We start from the raw sequence: 23,115 nt of genomic DNA on the forward strand, positions 1-23,115 counted from the left end.
CACATCACTTTCTAAGACTGCAGTAAAAGCATCTATCTCATTCCATGTCTGGCTCATAGGTATATACTGCTGCTTGACACTGAGTTCTGTCTCTCTGTATGTCTTGCCTGTGTCTTGTGTCTCCCATGCCTGTTTGAGCTCCTGGTTGGTTAATTTTTATTTTCTTGTGTGTCTGAGCTCTCCTCTCTATGCCCTGCCCTCTTTGGCTACCTCCGCTCTCCTTGTGGACACTACTTCTGTACGCCACGTGATCCCATGCGATTCCTGCCTTTCAGTATTATCCCGACCCTGCTGTGATACATCTAGTCCTGGCAGTCACAGTGTTCTCTTCAGGTCATTAGGGACTAAAGCAGCCTTGAACTTGGCAACATTCTTTGCCATTCTAAACCAACAAAGCCACAAGCCATAGAGACAGAGGGTCCTACTCCTCTTACTGCAGGCCAAGAAAGAAGACCAAATTTCTCACGTCACAGATATTCCATGTTTTTATATCCTAATTTTTCCTTCCTGTGAACTTCAAGATGATCAGAAACTCAGCAAGAGAAAGTCTGATGCTGGGTGTGGAAGCAGCAGCAACCCCAACACTGGGAGGCAGAAACGGGGAGATGACTTATTCTAGGCTAGATAGAACTCCATCGTTTAGCCAGGGAGTGATGGATAAGTGAACTCAAAGTTCCTTCCACAGTGGACTCCTCCTACCTCTTCCAAGAAGTGTGACACCCAGCCTTGAAGAGATGTGTAGGAAGCTTAACTGTGGGGTGCAATGAGGAAGATGCCCTGTGAGAGCGGGCTGTGTGATGTGCAGCTGCAGCTGTGCCACACTGGGCAAATTTACAATGGGAAGATGGTCAGGGATGTTCAGGGATTGGGGGTGGCGCAAGAAGGGGTAGAGCAGAGGTATCGGTCTGACTGTGTTAGCAGGATCCTCTCCAGGAACATAACTGATAGAGTGGATTACACATTCAAGGGGGATTGGATTAGAGCAACTTCCACAATATCCCAATATGGCCTGGATAGTCCAACATGGCTGTCCTACACTGGAGAGACCAGGAATGCTGCTAAAGGATGTCTTAGCAGCATCCAAATTTGGGCAACTATGAATGCAGCTGCTGGAAACTTCCATGTGGAGGTGTTGCACCGACATTACATTTTCGGTGCAGTTGGATAAAGAACACAGTCCTCAGTCACATCGTTAGGCGTCCTTTCAGCTGTAATTCAGTAGGAGCTAATGTATTAGTGACTTCAAGCCTTAGCCCGAGGAAGGATGCAGACACTTGGAAAGTAGAGGTAGAAACACAGTATAAATAAGCCTTGTCAGCAAGTGCCTGGGGCCCCATCCAGACTCAAAATCAAACAGGGAACCCAGAGATAATGCCAGGTTCAGGAGAACCCCAGACACAAGCCCCGCTTTCCCATATTGATGTCACTGACATCTGCCTTCTACTACTGCCTAGAGAGTTGCGGTCCAGGTGAAAGCTTTGAAGCCATTCTTCCCCCTCCAGCATCCCTCCTTGGTAATATACACAGTTCCCTAGCCAACCGTACTCCTGACAATGATGGATCGAGGACATACCACCATAAAATACAGCCACTGACGTTTGAGAAAAGCAGCTCTGTGACCTCCTGCCACTGCATCCCCTGCGGAGGCACCTAGGAATCCTCTGCAAGGTAAGTCACATGACTGCCTGCCATAACCATTCTTCCCTAGGAGCAGAAGGAGACACACACACACACACACACACACACACACACACACACACACACACACACACAGTGAAGTGGAGAGGATTCTCACCCAGCAGGGCTGACAGGGCTCACTACTGACTGCCATCCGGTCACACCCTTTGCTCTCATCTGAGTTTTTCTTTCTCTCCTTGGGTCTTCATGTACAGAGACTCTAAGTTCACACAAAACCCATACTAAGTTAGCAATGCTTTTCTTGTGTGCATTTGTCCTTTGTCATAGGGAGACCTTGGTGTTGAACCCAGCTACAGATGAGACTAGAAATCTCTCCCCTCCATGAAAAAGCAAGGAAAGAAATCTCTTCCCCTTTCCAAGTCTCAATTTAAGCTAAGCAAACATTGCTCAATCGCATAGGAACAGAGTCCCGCGCCCTGGCAAGCCCTGGCGTTGAAGGAAGATGCCCGTATTTGCACCTACTGGAAAACTGGATGGAGAAGCCAGACTTGCTGATGAAAAAGTCACTGTCAAATTGCAGGGTGAGGGAGTTGAAGGTGCTGTGGATATCCTCAGGCAGGGCCGAGCCGCTCCACTCCTTCAGCAAGATGTTGCTGTCCACGGGGCCGTCCCAGACCTTGAGGATGTCGTGAGCAGTCTCGGTGTCAAACACGATGAAGTGGAGACTGCAAGAGAGAGCAGAGCTTCTGTGTTCAGGGAGCATCCCACTTGCCCTCCACGGAGGGCTTCACCCTAGACACAAGCGTGTACGGACCACCAGCCATTTCACACTCCCATCAAACGTGTTCTAACACATCTGACAAAGAAGAATGGGGGTCCGGGCATCTCAGAACATAGCACAGTCCAAAGGCATCAGTCCTGGTGTGCAGAGCTGTGGTATAGGCTAAACTGACATCTAGAGACTGAACATCCCAGTCCAAGACTGCTGGATGGCTTTTTCTTTCTTTCTTTTTTTTATTTTTCCATTCAAAAATTTCTGCTTCCTCTCCTCCTTCCATTCCCCCTCTCGCTCCTCAACCCATCCTCCTCCCTCCCCCTCCAGTCTTAAGAGAGGGCAGGGTGCCCTGCCCTGTGGGAAGTCCAAGGCCCTCGCCCCCTCCATCCAGGCCTAGCTGGACTGGGACTGAAGGAGCATGTGATCAAACTGGACACTCTGAATGTGGCTGACAATGGGGGCTGACTGAGAAGCCATTGATAATGGCACTAGGATTTGTTTCTACTGCATCTACTGGCTTTTTAGGATTCTATTCTGTTTGGATTTTTTTATAATTTTAGCCAGAGCAACCACACCCCTAACAAGTTTGGTTCACCGGCTTCTTCTTAACAATGCTATTCTTAATATGCCACTTGGTGGCAGCACACACCCCAGGAGAAAGACTTGGAATACAGCCCATTAGCTTGGTCTGTTCTCAAGTCGTTCTGCAAATTTTATCTTCAGAGTCAGCACATTGTTTGAGAAAACACCACCACGACAGAAATGTCCAATATGAATTCTCTTCTTTATAGCATTTTATCCACTCCTATTAGACTTATAGGTGTTTCCCAGAACCATCTCTACACCCGAGGAGGCTCACAAGGATGACAGGCAGATAGAAGAATTTAACTAAAAGGCCAGTAAAAGCCATTTTCCTCGAAGTTCTTTATACGTTTTCATTTACTGCTTATTGCTCATGGAATTTGCCACAGATACAATGACTGCACCTGACCTACGTGAATCTCAGCCACATCATTTCCCACACATTACATATAGAAAGGATTGGCACATCTCACCTGGGTAGAGCATAAAATGTGGAGTGTACATTTAGACATTCAGAATAGTGCATGTAAAGGACAGCATGTAGAAGAATTCACAGCTCTGCATTTTCTCAATAATTTATCCCACTTGTTTCAACTCTTCTTAAAAATAAAATTTTATGGGTCCATTCATATATCCCCTGCACACTACAAGCCAATCACCTGCTTGTCCTAATATCCCCACTGTGTGTTGTGATATTCTCATTTAGACTTTCAGCATCTCCATATGTGCTAGCGTGTGAGATCCCTGAGTACCTGGATCCCCTCTATGTGCTTGAAGATGGAACCATGTAGACTGTATGTACCTGTGGTATTCCCAGTTTAATTTTACACTTGGGATCATGAGTCTCCAAGGTGAAAAGTAGAGTCTGTTAATTTATTTCAAGATTTATTTTATTTTATTTTTCATTTATGTGAACATGCATGTATATGTGTGTATATTTCCATGATCTCCAGCACTCGCTCTCTCTCTCTCTCTCTCTCTCTCTCTCTCTCTCCCTCCCTCCCTCCCTCCCTCCCTCCCTCAGTGACCCTTTTCTCTTCAACTGTCATTGCATCTTCCTTTTATGCTCTTATCCTCTTCCTGGGTCATTTTTCCAGGATATTTCCCAGATTTTTTATCTGTCCCAAGGAATGAACTTGGTGTTTCCCTAGACAAATGGCCCTCACTCAAGAGCCCCGTCATAAAAAGCAGATTGAAATGTTCTGGGCTTACTTGCTGCCTGACAGAAAGACACTCCAACCCAGACAGGACAAGAGAGACCAAAGTCATTAATACAACCATTATTCTCTTAAAAGTCTACATGAGGCATAATATTGACAACATTGATAATGTTCTGTCTGTAATGTTCATACTGTGTAAGCTTGCTAAGCAACTCCTTCAACCATACCACCCAGGACAATCTCCCATGGACAATCAGGAACAGAAAAACCAAGAGAACTTTCTGAATGGCGGCAGAAGGGCAGTCAAGGCTAAGGCACAGTGTCCCCATGTTGTGATCCAGAGTGAAGTCCTTGGTGTCCTTTACTGGTATTCACACCTTGTCACCTTTATTGTATACATCCCTGCCATGCTTAGCACTGGAATATATTCAGTAACTCAGAGAAATATTAGCCCGTGACTCAAATAGGACCAAGGTCACTCCAGTGCCTTGGTTTTAGACCTTTAATGAAATTCAGACCAGGTAGGCACAACATAATGCTAAAACTGTAAACAGAAGCTGCTGCAAAACCCTCCAGGGAATTTAGAAGAATAACTGGAGATAGGGAAGTATGGAGGGAGGGGCTCTGTACTTTACTATAGCAGTATAACACAGTACCATGTACAGTGGATATGCACCATGGAATATGAAAGTTACAATCTCTTCCAGAACAAATATCCCCCGATAGACATCCTAACGCATTCTCTCACTGTTCTTGACAAAACACCACCCAAGAATAGTCTGAATTTCAAACGAGGCCCAGCTACAACTATCTCAGAGAATGCAACCATCCTTTTCTCGCTTCCATATGCAGCTGCTCACGAATATTTGCAGTGTGGAAACTATCCCTGCTTAAAAGTCAGAGCATGAATGCATGGTGATGTTTCCATCTGCAGTAGGACAAGCTGTACACATGTGCTCACTGGTAATTTCCAGGTAGAAAATGTAGGCTATTTGGACGGTGTCCCCAGTGAAATCATTAAGGCTTATTAAACTCCCTGCAAATGTGAAAACCAAGATCAGGTTATTTTCTTTTTGTAAGTATGGTAAAATTAAAATAAAAACACTACAATGTCTACTTTTAGTTATTTTTCAAGCAACCATTTTCAAAAGTCAGGCCTATGTTCTGAAATGGGTTACTTCATCAGAGTTACAGGGAGGTGAGTTGAATGTCAACTGAGTAAATTATTCACAAATACACCTCTCTCTTAGCATCTTTATTATTTAATTTCTTTGCATTAAAAAGATGTGTTGATAAAATTGGTAATGCTTACTGTCAGGGTAGATGCAGATTAAGAGTTTTCTAGAATGGTACAGAGGTATACATGATTGCCTCTAGACAGATACCTACTACGTGTCAAAGTTAGATTATGATAGAGAAGCTGTACATTTGTGGGCTGGGGAGACGGTCAGTGACATGCTGACATGCGAACATGACCTGGGCTTGATTCTCAGACACACCAAAAAAGGCTGGGGATGATGGTGCACATTTACTATCTAAGCACTAGGGAGGCAGAGAAGCAGTTTCCTGGGGGAACTCTAGCCTGCCAGTCTATCCCAATGGTTGAGTGCTGGCCAGTGAGAGACACTGATTCACAAAACCCAAAACAAAACAAAGCAAAAAAAGGGAGTGAAAGGCTCCTGGGAACAACACTAAAGTTAATGCCTGGCCTTTGCACATGCCAGTTCCCTTGCCACCACAAACACACACACACATATATACACACACAAATAAAAATATAATAAAATTTATATATTTGTTAATATTACATAACATCCTTGTTGATTCCATCTCTCTTCTCTTATTAATATTTAATGGAGGCTGAGAGTCACCTGCAAGCTTGACACAACACCTGCTCTCATTCATGGGGAGACATTGCCCCTTTTCATTAGGATAACAAACCACCCAGGGAATTCTGAGAAAAGTACACTTTGAAGTCCTTCAAAGAGACAGAATTCTGTTTACTTGGAGTCATTTGCAATGGTGGATGTTTTCTACTCCTTCGAGTTAGTGGAATGATCTCTGTCTCACTCCAGCCAGGCAATCACCACTTGTGGAATTAATATTTACATTTATGTCATACAGTGGACAAGTGACTTTATTGACTTTGCTGCTCAAATTCACCTTGGTGGTCTCCTGTTACACCAATCATTATCTCAACTAAAGGATGCATTAAAATTTAAGTGAACTCTAAGGTAGTCTCTTGGCATTCTGTATGCTTTTGTTAGTGGGCAGAATAATGGGTTTCATGGTAGCGTTTTCCTACATGTATAGAAGGTATCTTCATGACATTCACTCCCTGTCCCCTAAATGCGTCCTTCCTCCCATTCAGCATTTCCCTTCCTATTGCCTAGGAGTCTCTCTTCTACACTATTCTCTCTCTCTCTCTCTCTCTCTCTCTCTCTCTCTCTCTCTCTCTCTCTCTCTCTCTCTCTCTCTCTCTCTCTCTCCCCTTTTCTCCTTCCTTTCCTTCCCTATCAGTTTTAAGTTCTCTTTCTTTCCTCTCTTACACAATGAAGATCTAGTGTGAGGTTAGTCACATGGAGCTATAGTCAAGAAGAACTTACATCACAATTAATTCCCTTCTGTGCTATGTGAATATCTTGGGCAGACAACCCATCAGAACTTTAAAAATACTGTTCTGTGTGAGCTTAAGAAACTCACCACCAACTCTCGATTACAACATAAAGCTTTGGTTTAAATGCCTCCCTGTTTTCTTCTGCTTTTCATGATTTTATTTCTTCAGTCTAACTTCAGGTTGGCATCCTCTTTTCTACCTTCTCCTAGGACTGCAGGTCAGTTCCTGTCTGTCTGTTTGTATCCTTTGTTCTCGTTCACTGACAAGGCAAGAGATTGGGTTGATCTCTTCACACTGGAACCCTGGCTGGTCTCACAGGCCTGCTCTGGCACGTGGCTTACTGGCTAAGGCGAGCAGAAAATACAATTTTTTCTTTCTTGCTGCCAAGACTCCTCCATCATGATTCATTCTACAGGAACAAAACCCAAGGAGGGTCTCTGGCCTTCTTAGACCAGCCCTCTGATGATGAACATCTGAAGATGGCCATGGAAGTGAGCTTCCATGCAAAGCCATCAAGGTCCATCAAAGTTCAGGTGTACATTAGACACACGCAGACAGCCCACAGAATTGGCACTCAGTGCCGAGGGTACCGTGTTCACAGCAGAGCTCGCTGACACATGCAGCCCCTTTTCATTATTATAGACCCCTGGACACGCAACTACAAAAGCCTAGAAAAGCGCACCAGGAACAGTTTAGCCACAGATGAACGCTTTCTTGTTGAGCTCCCAGACTTTAATCAGACAGTCCGTGCCCTATTGCTGCTCTTGCAAAAACACTGGCCAGACCTCCCACTGTTCCATGACTGATAGCACACAGCAAATACCTGATGGTCTTTCCAGGATCAGCCTCTATGGTCCAAGTGCAGTGCAGGTTGTTGTCATAGGGGGCGGGGTAGCCAGGAGACAGTATGCGCCCTGATGTGGCTGCATGGATCAAACCTCCACATTCCGCTGCAAAAGACACACAGAGGGGAGGCTTACTGGCGTGTCTGAGCTTCTACTTAGCTAGTTTTGTCTGGGCTTCTTTTTAGTTTTGCAAACAAACCCTAGCATGCCTGTATTAATTCATATAAGAGGAATCAGTCACCTGTCCATCTTTTATTACTTTCCAAGCTAAACCTCCACCTGTAACCAGTATCTCTAGGGCCATGACAGGTGAGAATGCAAACATTGGCACTCTTGGGCCCGACTTCTAGTGATAACCCTGCAGTCAACACTCCCCAGTACTGGCTGTCTGTTCTTCATTTCTAGCATGTGTATACACACATCTTGGGAATGGCTATAGAAGACTATCCTCCAGGCCACAATGCTGCACCCACGCTACTGCCCAGAAGTAAGTCTAATAGACTCATTGGCTTGTAAGCGTTAACTGTGGTAGAATTGACCTTCTTGGGATCTTAGGAGGGGTAGATGCTGCTATGTCTCCCTTGGGGATGCAGCCTGCCTATATATAAACACAATGATTGATCTGTGACATCCTTGCCCTTTCCCAAGAACAAGTCCCAAGCCAGACGGAGCATGCGCTCTTTGGCCTGGCTCGTGACAGGAGTCTGATCCAGCTTTCCCAACTCACCCACACAGGAAGGCATAGGCTTGTCCCACACCCTCCGGTCCCCACTCAGGCAGGTCAGAGTATTGCTGCCATGCATTGCATAGCCTGGGTTGCAGCTGTAGAGAACCACAGTGTCTGTGAAGTGGCCGTCGTCTCGGATTCTGTACCCATAGTTTGGAATGCCCGGGTCCTCACATTTCACCAGGTCAAAGCCTAGAGCAAGAAAGGGACAGGTGAATCAGCTCAAGAGAGAACACATCAGCCTTTAAACTGGATGCTTTGAAGTGCTGGAAGGAAAAGACATGGTGTACTTTCAAAGGAGAAAGGAATTGTGGGTCTTTAAGGTCTATCTGCAAATGGCTTGTGTTATTAAGAGAATAAGTCACTCCTCTCTCTATCTATTCTCTGCCTCACAGGGCTCTGTGTTTTTGCTGTCCTGTCCATACCTCTGGTTAGAAAGTTGCTTTCTCTAGCTCAAAATTTCCTACACTCATAGCCTTTGCATCTAGTTCCTGTTCAGCTCAGACCTCCAGGAGAGAGGTATGACATGCTGTCATGGAGGACGCTCACAGCAAGAGCTCACAGCAGTCTGAATCACAACACCCACCTCCTGACAGCTTCCCCACCGCCAAGATATCAGGCATCATGGGAGTTTACAAAGCTGCTGTTGGCAAATAGCTTGGGAAAAAATCCGTTGGTTAAGCGCCTGCCAGGGAAGCGCAAGACCAGTCTGGATCCTTAGTAGCTACATAAAAAGGCTGTCGGGGCAGAAGGTAGAAACAGGAGCATCCCTTGAGCTTGATAGCCAATCACGGAGCTCCAGGTTCAGCGATAGACCTTGTCTCAGAAAATAAGATGGGGAACAATTGAGGAAGACACCCTCCTCAACCACCCATCTTCATACACACCCAGGATGGCTGCATAACCACAGTCATCCCTGCCCACCCACACTGGTTCGCAGGAGATCCTGCTGCCTAGTCTCCAGAGGACCTCCGCAGCTCCTTAGACTCCAGAACAAATCGCAGAGATATCTCACCATGAGCCTTTAAATGAGTAGGTGACAGAAATGAAGACTTAGCTGTTGGGTTCTGAGGGCTGTATATTGTTCTCATGAGAGGCAGCCTAACCCAAACATATTTCTCTGCAGACCATGATGCAAATTTCAGTGCTTATAAAAAGCAGAGCTAAAATGTGGTGGGCCATGTGGCTTGTTTGCTTCCATTCCTACCCAACGCTTCTCTCCCAAATTAGATGAAATTCAAAAATGGATGTGTGACTTTCCACAGTGTTTGCCTGTCGAGCTCGCGCACCTCTGAGGGGAATTGCTCTTTGCATTTACGGTCTGGCTTTACTCCAGCGAGCTTTAAATAAGCAAGACCAAAGCTTGCTGCCCTGGAGATGGAGAGAAGAGAGAACAGCCTGCCTGTCTTTTCCTAGGCTGCACCCCAGCTTCCTTTCGCAAAGTTTCCTGATCTGCAGTATCAGAGACTTCAGTGGCCATGAAATCATTACCTTTCCAGTAACTCTGCTCTATTTTCAAGTGCTAACCAGTAAAAATGTAATGGCTGCCAGAGCAGAAGCGCCTGGCATGTTGGTGGAAACAGGGACAGCTTGAATAGCCACAGCTCAGGGTAGGAACGAGGAGAGAACCTCCACTGATGCAGTTTTGAAGATGTGCAACTACACCATCTCAACAGAATCCTGAGACTTGTGCAGCGTGTGAGCAAGTCCTCCAGGGCCCCGGGGCCGCACAGGGCCTGAGCGATGATCTAAGCCTGCACTGTTCTGATGCTGTCTCTGCTGGCTTTGGGGTTTGGAAGGGATGTCATCTGAACTATGGGCTTCAGTATGCAATTCTGCTCAGGCCTGGGGACAACAGGGTGCAGAATGACCAGCTAGGGTTCAGTAACCTCACACCTAGAGGAAGGTTCTATGGATGAGAGTGAAGGTTGTGCCCAAATGTCTTAAACTGGGTATGGTGAGCAGCAGCCCAGGGGAGCACTCACTTGGGAACTGGTTAAACAGACAAGGTCTAGGCAGACAATCAACACCACGAAGACAAGGTTGAGTCTTATTGTCAGTACTATTGTATCAAGACCCCAAATCAGCTAAAGTATCCAGATAATGTGATACTTCACACACAATAGGCCACTCAAGTCCTGCCACTGAGGGACCCAACTGGAGCCCACTCAGAGACTCTGTCCACACTGCATTCCTGAGGCAGCCAGGCCCTAAAGAGTCTCTGAAGTTCACTCCACTATCATCCAAAAGTCCATCTGCCGCTGTTGTTGGAATTTCGATGCTGTAAGGTCACAGGTGGATCCATGTTCGGGATATGCAGAGGTCAGAAGCCCTCTGTGGGATTGCTACAGCAGACTGTTGACAATATTGAGGGACCTGAGCTTAATCAGGTTTTAAAATCATATATCTGCTTGGCATCTCTACAAAATGCCTATTTGGTATTAGGGTGTCAGCCACAGTTGAAGTAGGGTAAATTTTCCTATTCCACTAATGCATGTCAATTAATTGTGCAGTCACAAATGCATACACACACTGTCACATACATTCACACACAGAGAGGTCAGCAAACACACACATCCCAACTTTGTGGGAAGATGAGAACATACATCTACAAACAGTCCCAGGGGCCATTCAGCTTCACAATCAATCATGTCTTCTATATAGAGAGAACACCTCCCTGGAAACTTTCTTTAGTGTGGATGTGTGCTTGTATTTATGGAGGAAGGGCAGCCATGCTCTTGGGAGCCCAGCGAATGGTTTTGGTAGAGCATAGCCACCACTGCCCAGATGGTCCACCGATGTGAGTACTTAAGATAATAATCACAATACATGTCCCATATGTTGAGCCAGTGTGTTCTTTGTTAGACCAAATCTCCTAGGTCTACAAATATTCTCTCTTAATGGCTTGAAGTCTTTATTTGAACCAAATAAAAAAGAAACATTAAAAAAACAAAGCAAGCAGCAGAGCTAATAACACATATTAGTAATAATGTTGACTGAATTTGATGTAAAGGAAGGTTTTAGAGAGTTGTGTTTATTGCCCTTTCTATCACTTAGTCTAGGAATTTGTTTGTAACACATGTCAGGGCAAGCAGGGACGCTGGTTATTGATGGGGAAGGGACAGTCAGTCTTCCTAGGCTGTGTAATATTTCTTCCTGTACTTTTATTACTTCTACAAAGGTCACATGAAATCTGCTGCCTTGTAAAAGTCCTGCACTCAATTCTGCACCCTTGTAGGCTTGCCCAGTGTCTTCTGTGAAATATACCCTTCCTTCTTGGAAGGTGAGGGAGGACTTGACCATTTCCGAGCACATTTAACCAACTGTCAATCCACTAAAGAGAGCTTTGTCCGGCTAAACTTCTAATGGCTTGCTAATTTACACAGTTAAGTGGAAAGCAGAGACATTTACACCTGGGGGTGCAGGTAATATGGCTTTGGTAGATAGTTTAGTGGGATGGGAGGAAGGCATTTAGCCTCCCAGAGCAAAGGCTGCAAATGTCGTTTGTACAACAAAGGAGCTTAGTCGCAAGCCATGAAACAATGCACTGCCTGTATGGGTCCTTGGGATTAGACCAGAGCCTGCCTGGGTCTCCAGCCTTGGAACCACCAATGTTCCAGCTGCCCCTGAAGACAGCAAGAGCCCTGAGTGTGACTCTCTTGGTCTCCAGAAAGGCAGGTCTACAGTGGCGCAGTAGATCAGTCCTCACCAACTACAGCTATAATAATCCAACACTACTTTCAGTATTGATATGAGTTCATCTGAAACTGCAGAGGTCTGAAATGATGCTACGTCTTTCTATAGTAAGTCTTCATTGTTTTCGGGGAATATTTACTACAGGTTATTTTTTCTAACTCTAAGTTATTAGAAGACATTCTATTTGAGTCTATAAAAATATTTCGTTGAAGAGACATCTCCAATAGAATGTGAACTTAAAAAGATTTCTCAATGGTTTATCTGAAGTCCACTAAGCAAAGTCATAGCTAAAGAGTGCAGGCAAGTAATCTCTCCTATGGTGAAGCCACAAGGCTGCCAGAAATCAGTGTGAATACTGCCTGCGTGTTTTCTTTGTATCACAGAGACTTTGAAAAATAAATCAAGTTATTTGTGTCAAAACATTATGAGGAACTATGGTCTAAGCCTGAATATTTAGTCATTTTGCTTCTATCTGTCTCCTAGAGATTTCTTCATAAGTCATCAGCACAGCAAGGATGCTGGGAACAAGATGTTCTAGTCAAAACAAGATCCAAACATTAAGTAGAATAAAATTACTCCCAGTATCTCTTACAATAATTACCCATTTTGATAGTCTTTCCACCATCTTTTTTCTAAGACATGTCTTTTCTCCTACCTCTCCATGTCTAATGAGGACTTACTATTGGAATAGACTGTATTTTAATCCCATAATATTCTAAGTAAAGCTCCACTCTGCATGTATTTCTCTGTTCAGTAAGGACTAGGAGTTGGGTGTCGTTAGCTCTGGCTAAGTGCCCTGGAGAAGGTGGTTTTCTGCTCAGTGAGCTACACAAGCAGGTTAGAGGAGACACCTATAACTGGCAGATCCATAGTCTCTTCTCCTGTGAGCAAATGAAACCATCAGACACTTGTGGCAGGCCCCCACCATCCAGCTTTGCATGAGGCATTTCAACATGGACAATATTCTCGCGTTGGCAAACTAATCATTTTCTTAGTAATCTATGAAAGCTTCTTATTTTTAAAACACAGACAAGGATTCCACACATCTGATTTAGAAAGGAGACGTATACTGGCAAAAGTCTAAATATCCTTTTTGTTATTTCTACTTGCAGTTGTATGAAATAAAGGAGAGGCCCATGTGGGTTCACTTGCTTATACTAAATTTTGTGACTTACTTTAGAAGGGGAGTTAATTAATACTGAACTTCTTGAAGTGGTTAATTGACCTGTGGTTTAGCACACAACTCATACTCAATAATACAACTCTCCGAGTGCAGTATTTGCATTTAGTTTGAAAATACTGAGTTATAAACCGGTGTCATTTCTCGGTTATGGCTACTACTGGTGTCCATTGATTTATTAAGTGAGGTATTTTTTCACTGATTATTTTCATTTTCCCCATATATTGTTTTTCCCACACATTAACTTTTAACATTACTCTTATTATTCTGTGATATGAGAGGCCTTGTGTCAAGATATTATAAATTTTCAGTAAAATAACAACAGAGAACATGATGTTGATGATGCTCAAAAAGAATGTGAGTTTCTGAGCTCCAGGGAGAGACAGGAAAGCCAAAAAGTCTAGGCTAGAAACAAAATAATGAAAATGCCTCCTGATATCCCTAAAACCAACCAGTGAATATTATCATATAACTCATGACTGTACAATAAAAATACATTAATGCACTTTTTATTTGAGTTGATGAAGCAGGGGCAGGACATACAAAGGCCTTTCAGGTTAATCCTGAAATATTACACCATTCTGAATCTGCTTTCTAAAACCAAGACAATATTCATTCTGGCTGGCTCTGCCCTGGTGAGAGGAGCCAAGACCTGGGACAACATCCACTCTGAGGTATCTCTGTAGAGGAATTCAAAACCTTCAACCTCTGGTTTCTTATTATGCATTCTACTTTCTGTGCTTTAGGGTGAGGCAAGAAGGAGCAGGGATACATCTGGGGAGCAGCAGCATGACATGAAGACGCACCTCTGGTCATCCTCTCCATTTACACACTAAGCCTGGAACCTCAGCCAATGACCCTGACTTACTGTTGGGCAATGAACACTGTTGGGCTCAGAGAACAGAAGAAAGAGGACCCACTTTCTAGTCAGTAGCCAAGAAGATAAATACTGCTAAAAGTGTTTTGCTAAATGCTGGAGCAGAGGGCGTGTGGAGGTACAGAGAGGTGTGTGGGCACTGGCAGGAATAGGTCACACTATGAAGAAGAAAGTCATTTGGACAGTTCTAGAAGGAAGCACAGGGACCTTGCCAAGTTCTCAAACCAGAGTGAAAACATACTGGATCAACAGTTCTCTCCTCAGGCATGGAGGCATGGCAGAAAAAGAACATGGTACCCAGAGAAGAACAAATGATAGGCAGCCCAGCCAAGATCTCTGGAGTTTCTGAAGCTGTTTGTCAAAGATGTGGGGTTCTGAGGGGTTGGACTGAGGAGGAGAGAGGTTTGGGAATAAAAAATACATTGACCTCACTCTAATATATCATGAAACCTGTTCAGGCTGTCATGGAGATGTTGGGAGTTGCTTGCGCACACACACACACATACACACACAAGTGCACACACACATGAGATCTCCATAGGATTGCTGGGAATGACACACACACACACACACACACACACACACACACACACAGTAACTGCAAAGCTAGCAAAACCAGGGTTTAAGGGGCAGTGGTTGGTGTGAGCACATGCTAGCTAATGCACAGGGGTCTGCAGTGAGGACATGCAAGGGACAGACACCTGTGTTAGGTGGAAACTCAGCCCACCACTGACTAGAAGATAAACAACTTTTTCCAAGGCTCCCCATAGGAGTCCAGGGAAGCAAAGAACCTCTCATTGGTAATGACAACGAGATAGTAAACATGTTTCAGAGTTTACTCACACAGAGAACAAGGTACTTGTGGTCCTCTTGGATTCCAGTGGGAAAATAACACTTATGACTGAGGGTAAATTGTGACAACTGTCCAGAACACACTAATACATATTCCTGCATGGATATACCATCCAGGCCAGGGTACTTTGTGTTCAATGGTGCTCACATGCAGCTTTAGACATATATAAAGCACATTGTTTATTCCTGACATGTATGTTGAAGAATATTACACGCTGAAGAGAGTAAAAATCCTGTTCATTAAGAGTTTGTGCTCTGTACTGGATGAAAATCAACCTGTCACAGGTAACATGCTGTACGTTAGCAAGAATACCATTTACTCACCCAACACATATTAAATACACAATATCTTCACTGGATACCACACTTTATTTCTTTTTGTTTGCTTGGGTTTTTTTTTTTTTGTTGTTGTTGCTTTGCTTTTTTGAGGCAGAGTTTCTCTGTGAGATAGTTCTGGCTGTCCTAGAACTCACTTTGTAAACCAGGCTGGCCTCGAACTCACAGAGATCCACCTGCCTCTGCCTCCTAAGTGCTGGGGTTAAAAGTGTCTGCCACCACTGTCTGGCCTTCACACCATATTTCCATGCAAAGCCTCAGTCACAACTCCCAGGGCTCAGCCTAAAGAGAGGTGTCTCAGAGCCATCAGGGAAAGAATGCTTGAGGAAGACAGAGGGCATCCGTGTGTCGGTGGCCACCAGCAAAGGCCCTCACATGCCCAGTTGCATGTAGAACTTTGTTCTGTGTTATTGCTGCTGGTCCTTCCCAATTATGTGTGCACGCTTTTCATTTCCAACTTTGTAAACTAAAGGGAGGGACACATGTGGCAAGAGGAGACATGGATCACTTTTACATTCTATGTTGGCATCCCCCAGAGTCCTTGCAAGTTTAACCATCACCGCAAGGAAGCAACTTAATGCTATGTGGTATTAATGGTTTTCTAACATTTCTTCTCGATGTTTTCATATGCTATAGTTTCTTTTTACACACTTTAATTTTAATCTAGAATGCTGAAACAAAAACTGATACTCATATAAAATTGAAATATCAATATTATTCTTCAAAATATTATATTTACATAAGATATCTGACAGTTGATAAAACTCTTGACACTGATCACATGTAGGAACTTAGTGTGCTTGCTCACAATTCATTTTTACTGATGAAATATGCTTGTGAGTATAATCACTCCTCTTGTGTGTTTCTGTGTACACATGTTCATGTGTGTCTAAACTCATGTGCATGTAGAAGCCAGAGATAGATGTTAGGTGCTTTTTCAATCACTCTTCACCTTATTTTCGGAGGGGACAGGTTCTGGAAAACTTATCCTACAGCCTACCACTGTGGCCTCACTGTCTTCCCACATGAGCCCAGGAATCCACCTGTCTTTGCCTCCTCAGCACTTTCCAGGAGCACATGGCCAAGGGCATGCTTTTAATGTCGGTTGTGGGGACAGAACTCAGGTCTTCACACTTACCCAGTAAGCAATTATCTCCCCAAGACAACACAGTTTTTTTTTAAATATAATAGTTTCTGGATAGAATGCATTAATGGATGATAAAACTAAAGAGACGAGACAGGAAGCACAGACGCGATTCCTCTAGTTATCTAGCTGAGGACACATGCCTAAAGTACATTATCTTTGGTGTATTCTTTGGTTTGGACCATGTAGATTTAGACATATAGAAAGCACATTCTCTATTCCTGACATTTATGCTGAAGGAGAACATTAGATGCTGAAGAGACAAAACAAAACAAAAAACGTTGTTCATTAGGAACTTGGGGTCCACACTAGCTGAAAACCAACAAGTAATAGTTAATATGTTGCATGTTAGCAGGACACCATTTGTTCAACTCACACTGGACATACAGTATCTTTATTGGATACCATACCACATTTCTATGCCGAGCCTTAGTCACAACGTCCAGGGCTCAGGCTAAGGAGAGGTGTCACAGAGCCATCAGGGGATGACTGCCTGAGGAAGACAGAGGGCATCCGTGTGTCAGTGGCCAACAGCAAAGGACCTCACATGCCGAGCTGCTTGACTCCTTCCTTGAGGGTCGGTGCCAACAGGAGAGGAGCACAAGATAGCCCATGTATAGGCAGCCACTCTCGGAGTGTATGGCTGCTTCTAAATGAGCCACCTGTGCCACCCCAGGGACAAGCTGCTGATGAGAAGCCACACAGGTGAGCCCGAGGGTGGCTCTTCCTTTCGTCCCACAAGTGCGCACACAAACAAAGGTTCGTGCAAACATTTATACATAGGAAAACCCAGGAGTAGTATAGCCACGAGCTCAGCTAACAGCATTTCATATCTCATAGCACAGAATCCTAATCTCTGGAAGATAGCACAGAACAAACCAGTGGTTCACACACAGCTAAAAATTCACAATGTAACACCTCTCATCCAGGACCTGTTTCTCTTTTGTTCAAATTGTGTTTTGTTTGTTTTGCCTAGGAATATTATGTCTAAGGAATACATAACTTAAAGTAATATTTTTGTTTTATGCTCTGAAATTCCACAAGTTTCTAAAAATACCTAGATTATTCCAAGCATCTGGTTGGCTGGCATGGGAAGCTGTGTAACAGCACATTCCTCGTGGGCAAATATGAGTAAAAATGTATAATGTGAAAACAGTTGTATATAATTCTCTAATAAATATTCATCTTACAAAGTAAGATGAGATTAAAACTAGATTGAATGGAGTTTAAAACCTGGAAATGTCAGCCCAAATGAAGACAGGATGCAGAAGAGAACCGCAACCAAAGAGACCCTGCCAACACAACCCGAATGCTGAGAAGAACAGAGAAATTATGATGGGACTTCAAGATTTTAAATTCCCAACATAAACTTGCAACAATATTTCTAAGAATCTTCAGCGTTTCTGAGAAATTGCATAATTATTTTTAAAGATAAGACTAGCCTCAACATGAAATCCTTTAAATGCAAATGTTGGCAGGACAATTAGGGAAATATTCAATGATACACACACACACACACACACACACACACACTCTTAGAAGCATAGTTTCTCAGTATTCAATTTCAATTTCCATGGTCTAAAACCTAATACATACATTCCTACTTATTTGATTTTCATAATGATATCCAAATTGGTGCCTCTCACAATACTTTCTGTAAGCTCTGATCAATATGTTCTTTTCACTCACTTTTGCCTTGGGAGCCTGAGGGTTGGCAGGACCTGACCCTGGCAGCTTATTTAGAAACATGATCCTGCATGTGGCTCTCAGTTGACAAGGACTTTCCTGTTGGTATACACACTCAGTGCCATGTGAGAAGGAAGGCAGTTACCGGCCACACAATCTTATGTGGTCCTGAACCCACAGGGCTCCAGTACACAGCGTTAAGACTCCTATAGTCAAGTTAAATGCTCAAAGTCAACAAACCTTCAGGCTCCGGAGTGGGGCAGTGTGAGACTGGGGGATTCCTAGGGAAAAAGACTTCTTATCTACTTACAGATTCTAACCCAAATACTGAGGAAAGGGAGGGCAGGAGGCAGAAGAAGTCCAAGCCCTTTAGCCTCCCTGTGCTAGCCCTGAAGAAACAGCCGGCCAGAAGGCCTCATTCCATAGAGCTCATAGAGGCCCTGTGCTTGGGGAAGACACCCTGCCACACTTCTAGAGGCTGGACTGCAGCTCTCCTCACTTGCTTATGCGGAATCATGTGCTTTTGAATCACTCGCCATCCTGCCAAGGACTTCCTGGTCGTCAGTCAAAAGATAACTGTGAGATTCCCATTTCCCCAGCACCTCTTCAACTCTGGACTGAGCAACACAACCAGCACACCCCGTGCCAAGGTTCCTCACCTTAGCTGGCCCACACTTACTCCCCCCATGCCTCTCAGGGAAGTTCCTGGCATGGCTTCTAGCAAAGGTCAGGATGCTTTGAACGCAGCCTTCAATGCACATCCCCCTCTCTGCCTATGCCTGTCCAAAAGGAAACAAAAGCTTTCCGAGAAGCGTGTCTGAGGACTCTGAGCAGTGCTAAAGAAGGCAGCAGTTCACCTGCCGAAAGAGGCTGAGAGCATCTCAATGGGATGCTTCAGAAGTCAGGGAAATGAGGGACTGGCAGTTGAACCTTGCCTGGCAATGCTCTGGCCTGAGTCTTGGCATCTCGGGACCTGGTCTATCCTGTTTCTTGGGGTTAAATGTGGTGGATACATAGACGGAGGAGGAAAGACTTTATGAAACACCCTGAGTTCTTCATAAATAAACTATCCATAAATACATGAGATAACCCATAATACTTGAATTTATTGCTACTATGCTATTTTTGAGAACTAATAGATATAAAGGAATGGCTGTACTCCATGTGGAAATGTGTCACCTAGAGCATGGAGTGAGGGCATCAATTACAAAGAAGCGACAGCTGCAGTCAAGCAATGCTGACCCAGCCCAGTGTTAGGAAGCTCCATATGGGTCCTCAGGAGTTCCAAGTGACTGGAAGCTGTCAGCCTGACCGCAAACCCTGAGCGTCAGGCAGCCTTCTCTCCGCTGCTTCTTAAGTCACCTGCTCAATTGCTGAAGATTCGTGTTGTCTTAGTGGGCTCAGCACAAAGTCGAAACACAAAGTCAAGATAAACGTCTCAGCATGGAATGCCACCAGTAAAAGAAAACTCTCATATTTGATCTCTTCTTCCAAGTCGCACACATGCTCCCTGGCGTAGGTACTCCCATGCGTTGGAAGTTCTCTCTCCTTGACCAGGCCTTCCTCCTTAAGACCTTCCAGGTTAAACATCCAGTGATCTGGCCTTTCAAGAAACCAGAGAAACTGACTTTCTGACTTAGTGGGTCAAAGAGTGGCTCACCGCTATTGAAGTCAGGTTTGCCCTAAGATGAAGTAAGCTCCTTTCCGAGGGGCTTACACTGCCCTTTGCTGCTCACCAAGCACTGAGTATACTTAGAATCTCTTATGAATCCTGCCATAAACACAAGGACCAATGTTTTTTTTTTTAATTTCTCATTCATAGTATACCTTACTCCATGTACGAGGCAACCTTCCTGAAAATAGGTGCAGGGTTACTTTAATCTATCTACACAATCCTGGCCTTAATGCATAAACCACAACCTATGTTCAGTCATCACACCTAATTGGTGTTCATCTTAATCCAGACAATGGCTTTACAGTTGCCACTGACTAAACTAAAATAAAGGCATTCTAGTGATTTCCAAGTTTAGTGAAATATAAAATCCACTGCTTGGCCACATAAAGCAACTAGCAAACATGCTCTCAAAATTAAGAAGATAAATTTGTGCCCTGCCCATTTTAATACTTCCTAATTTCCTCAAGAAATTGCTAGGACTTAAAAATAGCATTCAATCAGAAATATGCAGCAATGGGAATTTCAAAAATGAGTTTAATGATAATAATTCACGTGGATAGGATATATGCTGGGAAGTCTCCGATTTCTCCACAAATTGAGCTTTCAAAATGGGAATCCCATTGGTCCCTTGCAATACCAATGTATGGATGCTCATGGCACATGCACATGTTAAGACAGATATAAACATGGATTACTTTACATCACATAGATTTCAGCACAGACATCTTCATGAGAAATACAAAGTGGTTCTATTTTGGTCATAGTAAATTTAGCTGGAGGATGGAATATGAGCTGAAGGCGAGTACTCTGGCTTGTGAAAGCCAGTGACTTGGGTAGACAGAGCAGGCTAGCAACAGAGACAAAGAATCCTGTCCTCTTCTTTTGTTTTCCAGGCTTTGTTTTGAGATTTGCTCTCCCCTGTCAGGCCTGGCTGTCCTGGACCTGGCCATTCTTCTGCTTCCCTCTCTCTGCCACTGAGATTATAGGCATGACTAACCATCCAAACTGTCTGCATTTCTTCATGAACGATTTTCTTATCTCTGTTTTCTCCAAAGAACACTGCACAACTTCATGTCTGGATATGTCTTTCATTTAAAAATAGCACTGAAGCAATGATTATCCTTTCAAGTCAACAAGAAGTAATCTTGTATAAATGAGCTATTTCCAATGAATACCTTCAGCTACTTTATTATCTAAGAGGCCAGATCAATAATCTCTGATCCTAAATAGGCCTGACCCACAGTGACTTTATTTCAGACTGAAGTTCATGGTCATCAGTGGAAGATTCCAGAAAAGATAATGCTTCTCATTGCAGAGATGATCACCACAGATATTTTACCATCTTAACTTTTCAATTCTCGTTTCATTTTTCACAATGCATAATGAACTGGGTTCTAGTCAGGTGATCAAAGCTGAAGGAATGCCCTGGAGTCCTGGCCTCCAGGTGTAGCACATTCCCAAGCTACCAAGCTTGTGGCCTTGGAGTTCCCAGTAAAGGGCCAAGTAACCTACTCAGCATTAGAACAAGGCCACTTCTATTTCATTCAAAGGCTTCCATCAACCACAGGGATTTTTTTCCTGTGAAATCTCTTACAAAACCACTGTCATATTTGTGATAAAAGGACAGGGACCAACTTGATGGCCCGGTCCTGTCTTAGGACACTGATTCTTCACCAACGTCCCCATTTTCCTGTGGAGCACTAAGTCTCAGAAATCTCCTCTGTCAGTTGGAATACAAACCTCAGGTTCATGTTATGTTCCTTGTTTACCACTGCCCACCACTGAGCTCTATAAATTAATAGTCTTTTAAAAATACATAACCCCCTGTAGCCCATGCTATTGTGTTGTTCCTTCTAGAACAGGTTATAAAATTGGCAGAGAATGACTTGCGACTTCCTCATTGCCTACAATCTTTATGTGACAAGATTTAATGCTTTAAATATATGCCATACTATGGCAAATTCACCTAACAATAAAGACTCATTCTAAATTTTTGGAGAATTTCATGTATAAGTACAATGTTTATAGCATTTTCTCTATCTTGTCTCCCTCTCACTCTTCTTCTGTCCTCCCAGCTCCCTCTAATATGCATAGTCTCTTATTCTTTAATTATTATTGCTACACACATCAAAAACACATGCAACTTCCTGAGTCCCTTAAATGTCGCTTGTTTGTGCGTGTGTTCAAGGCTTACTACTTGGGGTTAGATAACCCATAGTGTGTGTGTGTTCAAGGCTTACTACTTGGGGTTAGATAACCCATAGTGTGCGTGTGTTCAAAGCTTACTACTTGGGGTTAGATAACCCATAGTGTGCGTGTGTTCAAGGCTTACGACTTGGGGTTAGATAACCCATAGTGTGTGTGTTGGGGGGCCTCACTGATGGAGAGGACTGATTCTACTTCTCTCCGCAGCTGCTAATTGTCTGTAGCTCTTCATCCAGGTGTGGGGCCCTGTGAGCTTTGCAGGTGGTGTTATTATATGGGCCGTGTTCTGGAGATCATTCTTGAGATGTAGCTTGGGCGCAGGCCCCTGTCATACACAGAAGACACTGTCTCCCAGGAGATGATGTCCTGAGCATCTTGCTCTTACCCTCTCTCCACCCTCTCTTCCTCATGTTTCTGAGTCTTAAGTGTAGCGGTTGTTTTGTAAGAGTATCGATTTGGATGGGCACCCCATGGTCTGTTTTCCCTGTTTTCTCCAGTTATGGGTTTCTGCAATGGTCTCCATGTCCTATAAAAAGACATTCATTTGATGAGGAGTGAGAGGTACACCTACTTTAAAAACTTTACCCTTTTTTGTATCCACATGAATAAACACTGATGGGGCTATGAACTGGGGCCTTAACCCCAACTGCTCTTGCCTTCACACTTTATGCCTAAACAGCTTGTGGCACATTATCAGAAGAGACAGGAGGGGACAGTCTTGATTTCTTTCAGCATGGAAGTACTCTTTGATTTTTTTTAATTTTAAGACAAAAAATCCAAGATTAATTGCTAGAAAAAGATGTCACTGACATGTGACAGTCCAGAGACTTGGCCATGCCTACATTGCAGTATGCTTCTGGTCTCTGGATACCCTATGCACATCCTCTTCCCACACCTGTGCCCCAGCCAGACAAAGTCTGAGGAGGCAAATGTGATTCTTTGCACTTACTGTTGGTCTTGGTAAGTTCTACCACTCCAGATTCTTGTCCTGCTTCAAGCTCCATGTTACTTACTGATTTGATACCTGTTTTTAGGTTCTTCAGTCCCATAGCCCCACACTGGATTCTATTGGAAGGTGTGTTTGCAGTCTGGCACTTTCAAAAATATTTATTTAATCACC

General features: G+C 43.8%; 1 protein-coding gene across 2 annotated transcripts in view; it reads right to left on the bottom strand.

Moving 5' to 3' along the window:
- The window catches only part of Csmd1 (CUB and Sushi multiple domains 1), a 1,402,422-nt gene that overhangs the window by 196,623 nt on the left and 1,182,684 nt on the right, over positions 1–23,115 (bottom strand). For both annotated transcript variants that reach the window (XM_075986282.1, XM_075986281.1), the window contains exons 24-26: positions 8,345–8,536; positions 7,596–7,722; positions 2,161–2,363 (exon numbers count right to left, since the gene is read on the bottom strand). In XM_075986282.1, the coding sequence (XP_075842397.1) occupies positions 2,161–2,363; positions 7,596–7,722; positions 8,345–8,536 (522 nt within the window). The remainder of the gene's footprint in view (positions 1–2,160; positions 2,364–7,595; positions 7,723–8,344; positions 8,537–23,115) is intronic.

This window comes from Microtus pennsylvanicus, chromosome 9 (assembly GCF_037038515.1).
Source record: "Microtus pennsylvanicus isolate mMicPen1 chromosome 9, mMicPen1.hap1, whole genome shotgun sequence".
Lineage (NCBI taxonomy): Eukaryota > Metazoa > Chordata > Mammalia > Rodentia > Cricetidae > Microtus > Microtus pennsylvanicus.